Source organism: Penaeus vannamei, chromosome 39 (genome assembly GCF_042767895.1).
Source record: "Penaeus vannamei isolate JL-2024 chromosome 39, ASM4276789v1, whole genome shotgun sequence".
Classification (NCBI taxonomy): domain Eukaryota; kingdom Metazoa; phylum Arthropoda; class Malacostraca; order Decapoda; family Penaeidae; genus Penaeus; species Penaeus vannamei.
In genome coordinates, this window is record NC_091587.1 from 13,105,716 (window position 1) to 13,113,215 (window position 7,500).

Sequence of the window (7,500 nt, forward strand, 5' to 3'; positions counted from 1 at the left end):
TTATTTTCAAGGATTTAAACTTTTATTTTTTAATTACTTATGATTATTTTTAACAGTGATGAATAATAGTACTTTATAAAGCAGAAAAGATATTGAGCGGTGTTTAATGAATACCAAAGTGAACGCAACTGTTTTACCGCGTTTTCTGTGTCCTTTACAAGTATAAATACGTTATGGTGTGACGAGAAGTGAAGTAAGGAAACGGCATTTGCAATAACCGATGAGGCCGACTAAACAGTCTCTTTCTGGTAAATATTCTGAGATAAATTCCCAGTCGCCTTGTGTCTATACACTTCACTAGTTTAAAAGCGTAAATGCGGATGCATGAAACGTGTCTGGTCGTGAAATCTAAAGCGATCAGAAGCTATGAAGTGGAATGAGCCAAACGAACGCAGAGGAACTCATCTTCCGGAAGGTCTGGCAGTGAAATACCTTTCTCCGCCGTGAACATGCAAGCTCCGACTCGAAATATGAAAATCTTATTTCTGTTCCCGGAAATGGATGCGCCAATATACTGAAGGGGGAACGAAGCCCGTATGGGGTCTGCTGGAAGGACACTAAAATGAGCCGAAGCCTTGCAGTGCTCACGTGCCCGGTGCTCGTGCTGGCCGTGCTCCTGTGCGAGGCGAGGGAGATGTCCCGGGGAGCCTCCGGCAGGAGACCGCAGCACCTGCGGGAGAACGAGCTTCGCAGTCAAGAACAGGGTGTTCTCTGGTCACACGAATACTCTCTTAACGATGGTCCTTCGCCTCTTGCCTCCTCCTCCTCCTCCTCCTTCGCCGCGCTGAACTCCCACGCGCGGGCGGCGAGGCACAGGCGAACGCAGCCACGCGGCTTCGACGCTTTCCACACTGCGCCTCTTCCCTCGTCCTCCAACTCGCCCTTCGCCTTCTCCTTCAACACCACCAGCAGGGAGGACTACAGCCTGGAGGAGAAATGCAGTCACGAGCAGTTCAGAGACACGGTGAAGAGGCAGAAGGATTATATCGACAACTACCTGACGCAGAGTTACAACGATTCCCGGGAAAATATTACCATCGGGTTCCTGTCTTCCTTCACATACAACAAGGTGGGTCCGTTTGTCTTCTTTGGGGTGTGGGAAAACGGCTACATTATGGCGTGTTATTTATGGTTATTTTATGTTACGCCACTGGGTGTCAATACTGTATGGGTTTTTACATAGGAAATGCTACTTTTGGATACTTTATATCAAGACACATTGCATGTTTACTTTACCATAAGACACATTACTTACATTCACTTTACTTTAAGACGCTGTTTAAGGTCATTTCACATTAGGACTACTGTATTATTCACGGTTACTTAACCTTACACACCGCTTAGAACTACTTCGCATTAGACCAAATGAATATACTTTACCTTAAGACATCACATAGGCCTTTCCGTATTGTTCACGGTTACTTTACCGCAAGACTCATTACTTCTGGTTACTTTACATGAAGATAGATCACTTATGCTTTCTTTACTGTGTAAAAAGCTTACTTAACTACGCGAAACCTTTACAGTGAGCATAATGATAATGCACCGCTCTCACGTCCAAAATTAGATACATAAAACCTTAAGAGGCTTACAGATGAAATTTAAAGAAAAGGAAAAACTAAAAATCCGAAACGTTTCGAGTGAACTGCACTCCTCTTCAGGTAATAAAACCAGAATGGATACTTGGAGTCTCCCTTCTTGGTTTTATCACCCGAAGAGAATATTAGTTCAGCTCGTAACTTTGCGAATCTTTTGTTTCATTTCTGGTTATTGTGGTTGTCCATTATGTATTTTTTTCAGCAGTACTTTTTTTCGTTTTTGATTATGGTGTTGGCGGATATTGTATATATGAATAAGAACGAACACACACACACACACACACGCGCGCGCGCGCGAGCGCTCGGTCATGCATACATGTATGTCCATTTTAACATCACTGGCATTAAGCCCAATTTCCACAAGCATTTCTGAGACAGTTAACAAAGTATGTGCAATTACATTCTACTAGAAAAAAAGCAGAAATGAAAGAAATACCCAAAATGCCGCAGCGATGGAGGCGGCCGGACTAAACGTTTCTCGCCAACGTTTAATGTATGCATACACGAGCACACACAGTGTAAGGGAACTCGACCTCCATTCCTGCGTTTAATAACTGCGCGCGGAATTCCTCTGGAAAAGCAACGGCGGGAGATTCGAGTAAATGTTGAACTGAATTAATGAACTGAATAAATCAAGATGAATTAATTATATTAATGTAGATATAATTAATTATCTTAATGTAGAACCAAAGTCAGCAGGGTGTTTGTGTTATAGTAGTTAGGATAAATTAGATTGGTCAAGAATGGGATTTATACAAAAGAAAAAATGATTTTATGGATTGATAGTAATAATAATGAATATGATAATGAATACCTTACGATGTTCATAAAAAAAAACATATAAATATTGCTAAATGATAATAACAAGAAAGAAGAAAATTATTAATCACAGGAAATTATGTAAGAATACTGAAAATGAAATAATAGTAACTCATAATGAATAAATATGAAATAGAATGATTATGAACAGATAATGGTAAGCGATATAATATCATATCAATTAGAACAATTGGATTATAGAAATAGTAAGTAATATATTAAGAAAATAAACAAAAATACAAATAAAATTATCTGATTATGGTGAATAAATGATTTGATAAAATGATAATAGTTAAAATGAATGAATAATATTAACAAGAAAATGAGAAATAGAAACAATAGAAATTATAATCACTGAGAGAGAAAAAAATAATGATTGATATATAGACGATACACGAATAAGTAACGAGTGATAGTAAAAGCAGTTGATAACATTTTTATGAAAAAAGATGATTGACATAAGATTGAGAAAATACTGATATAAAATAATATGAACAATTGATGATGATGAGAGTGGGTAGATGGCATTAACAAAGAAACAAAGAAATAAAAAAAAGGAAAATATTGAGAGAATCTATGAATAATACGAATAGAGAATTATCCAGATCACACACATAGCTAAATAAGGAAAAAAAAATCCAATAAAAGAATAAAAATAAACACATCTTTATCATGACCATTTAAATATGCAAAGTAAAAAAAAAAAAAAAAAAAGAAAGAAAAAAAAAAGCAAAAATACGCACACACTATTATTATGACCTCATATATAACTCATGAATCATTAACCTCGAGGCCCATTTCTCATGACTGGAGTTGGTGCATGACTGAGCTTAATTAGTTCTTAGAGGGTAATTAGTGGGTCATGCGGAGGTGAAGCCGGGTCGAGGGGTAACTATGATATTTATGATTGGGGTGATTTAGGCATATATTTTAGATCCTTTTAGATGAATAAATGACAAAGTTCTGGTAACAATGCCTTAATCTGGGTCGAGGGGTGACTGTGATATTTATGATTAAGGTCATTTGATTATATATTTTAGATCCTTTATGATTAATAAATAACAAATTTCTTATGACGATGGGTATGGTTTAAATAGTGATGGTGTATATACATATGAGAATAGATAGATGATGGTGATAGATATAATATGAAGGTGATTTTGATAGTGGCGGTGTATATACATATGAGAATAGATAGATGATAGTGATAGGTATAATATGAAGGTGATTTTGATAGTGGTGGTGTATATACATATGAGAATAGATAGGTGATGATGATGGTGAATATGATTTGCAGGTAATTTTGATAGTGATGGTGTATATATGTATGAGAATAGATAGATGATGGTGATAGATATAATATGAAGGTGATTTTGATAGTGGCGGTGTATATGAATATGAAAATAGATAGATGATGGTGATATAGATAGATATGAGAATAGATAAATGATGATGGTGAATATGATATCAAGGTAATTATGATAGTGATGGTAATGAATATAAATATGAGAATAGATAGGTAATGGTGATAAATATAATATAAAGGTGATTTTCATAGTGATGGTATATATAAATATGAGAATAAACAGATGATGCTGAATATAAAATGAAGTTGAAAAAGATTATTAAATTTAAGAAAAAGTGACATAATGACTCATAATAAGGTCACAGGAACTGATAATTCCACGAGAGAGAATAACGATAAAAACATTATCCCGGTAATAAAAATAATCATAATTATGATGACAATGATGATCAGTCCTTATTTTCCCCGAACAAGCAAGCACTAGTTATCCTTTGCTTGGTTCAGTTGTTCATTTGTGTTATTACGGTGTTTTACTCGTACAAACATAAGGGGGTTCGGAGCTTGTCGGGATAGGGATTTATGTGTATGTGGATAGATGGATAGGTGGATGGGTGGAGGGAGGGATAGATGGAGGGAGGGAGGGAGGGAGGGAGGGAGAAATAGACTGATAGATTGGAGGGTGGATGGATGGATGGATGGAGGGAGGGAGAAATAGACTGATAGATGGGAGGATGGATGGGTGGATGGAGGGAGAGAGGAAAGGAATAAATAGATGGATAGATAGATGAATGCATGGAATGTATGAGAGGTGAGGGAGGAAGGGAGGGAGAGATAAATTGATGGATAGATGGAAGGATCGAGGGAGGGAAGGACGAACAGATCGATGGATAGATGAATGAATAGCTAAACAGATGAATAGACAGACAGACAGATGGATAGGTACGGAAGTTGAGTTTAGCATCTACATTTTTTTTCTCATGTTAAGGCAGTAAAAATGATATAAATAATTCAGCTACAATGATAATGATAATTATGATGATAACAATACCATAATGATCTCTACAACAGTGGACATAAAGATACTAATTAAACATCTATTAATAGTGGAGTCATTAATAACAGAGATAATAATAGCAACAATAATTACCATGACGACAACGTAATGAAAACAATAATAACAATGATAATAGAAATGATAAGAATAACTAACGGTATTAAGAAGATGGCGATACTGATGACGATGATATTTAGTTAATTAACTAATTAAATGCTCCCGAAACAGCCACAAAAAATCATATATATCGACAAATGTGAAATATCAAGGCGATGAAATAGTATAATTATACTAAATTTCTTGTACAGTTTTAAACTAACCCGGATTAATTGTTTAATTGTTTTAATTGAAGCACATAATCTCGTTTTATTAATTGTTAGCGGTAATTGATTGAACGAGGGAGCTGCTACTCATTACAAGCCATCATAAAACATGTACTGTATAATAGTCTTCTATTTTATTTTATTTTGATTCGGCGTTTCATAGACACACACACGCACACACACACACACACACGCACGCACACAGACACAGACAGACACAGACACACAGACACACACACACACACACACACACACACACACACACACACACACACACACACACACACACACACATCCACACACCCACACACACACACACACATATATCTATATATCTATATATATATATATATATATATATATATATATATATATATATATATATATATATATATATATATATATATATATTAGCGTAGTAATCGTTCTCTTGTTTCATGGATATATATATATATATATATATATATATATATATATATATATATATATATATATATATATATATTACCGCAGTTATCGTTCTTTTTCTTCGACTTAAATTTCTCGTTTGTTTTTTATCAATGAGTTACTCCGCCTTTCTCTTCATTTTCCCTTTTGTCGCTTTCTCGTTCATCTACTTTTCAATGAAATGCTGTTTAATTATCATTCTTACGTATATCATTCTGTTACACTTTGGCTGAATCTGCCATTGTTATTGCATGAATAGTATTTAGTGGTATACAACTGTGTAAATAGGTAATTAAATGATATCTTTAGGTCATAATCATTCGATCATTTCTTTACATCTTTACATCGTATGTTTTGCTTTGTTAAAATGATCCACTTTCAGCATAATATTAATACATTAATGTTCTTAAGAAATTAGATGAAACCATGGTTAAAGCACAAAAAAAACACACAAACAAATAAAGAGAGAAACACCCACGCAAACATACAAATAAACACACCAAAATACATTTAAACAAGCACACACAAGCATACGTATAAATATACACCCACAAGCAAACAACACCCACACTTACAAACAAACAAGCACAAACATACATGACAAATAAACACCTAAAGAAACATAAAATTATACGAACATACAAACACCTAAACAAATAAACATAAACATACTGGCAAACAAACTTTTACACAAACATAAAAACACCCTCACAAACACCGACAAACATACAAACAAACACCGACAAACAAACAAATATCTACACAAACAAACAAACACATGCAAACACCGACAAACAAACAAACACCGACAAACATACAAACAAATACCCACACAAACATCGACAAATAAACAAATACCCACACAAACAAGCAAACTTACGTGCAAACACCGACAAACACACAAACAAACACCCTCATAAACAACGACATACAAAGAACACCCACACAAACAAACTTACATGCAAGCACCGACAAACAAACAAACAAGCAAACAAATTGTTTCTCATCTTCTTATCCGTGTTTCCTTCCGCTTCCCTTTATTCATCATCCCGATCACACACTACAATTAATTCATCAATAAAAGATTATCGGCTTTTCCACAACTGCCTTATTGAGAAAGGAAATAAACTCTTTTTGTCAACCATTACACCGGCTGCACATCGGCTAAATTATGCAAATCTATTGTATTACAATGTGTATTAATTCTTACCTCGTGATGTAAAGGTAGTCATTGTTTACTAACTCTAATTAATGTCGAATTTGTGACCCTAGCACCGTATTCGTATATTTTGCGGTAATATTGGTAACGCTGAGATACGGTACCATTATATCATGAATATAATGTATCTGCGTCAGTACAAATATAGTATATATATGTCTTCAAATAGCCTTTGAATTTTATAGGTAGTTTACCTGAAGGGGAAAAATAAAGATCAAATATTCGCAAAATTCGGGTTTTCTGTGACTTTTCCTGGCGTGCAATCGAAGGGCTTTTTCAGGATGTTGCTAGCGAGGATCATGATAACAAAATTACACGCGATTTTGCCGTTCACTAGTCTAAAATATCTGAAAGTTTGTACTTTGAATTTGAAACTTAATGGTAAAGTTATTAAAAGCCTCCTTATTGTTTCATTAAGATATTGCATTATGTGAAAATGTGTTCCCAACCTGGAATTAATGTTACTTTTTCTATCAGCAAACTCGAATTATCTGTGGCATTTTCTTTTCGCTTTTCTTTTCAACGTTGAGGTTTATATCTGCAACTTGAATATCCAACAACTTATTAGAATACATTCTGATGAATTTTCACCTACATCTTTAGCAAGAAAATGTCAGACCTTGCTTCGTTATTACATAGAATAAAAGTTAATGGCAACTCAACTCAGTGTTTCCTATGGAGTTAATGACGTCATTACGTGTCGATACGTGATTGGTGGGGCTAACTAAGTCGTT

At 34.9% G+C, this 7,500-nt stretch overlaps 1 protein-coding gene across 1 annotated transcript in view; it reads left to right on the forward strand.

Moving 5' to 3' along the window:
• Positions 1–7,500, forward strand: part of LOC138860042 (uncharacterized) — a 25,101-nt gene that overhangs the window by 278 nt on the left and 17,323 nt on the right. The window contains exon 1 of the mRNA XM_070116840.1: positions 1–1,069. This exon is cut by the window's left edge and continues 278 nt beyond it. Coding sequence (XP_069972941.1) covers positions 563–1,069 — 507 coding nt within the window. The 5' untranslated portion in view covers positions 1–562. The remainder of the gene's footprint in view (positions 1,070–7,500) is intronic.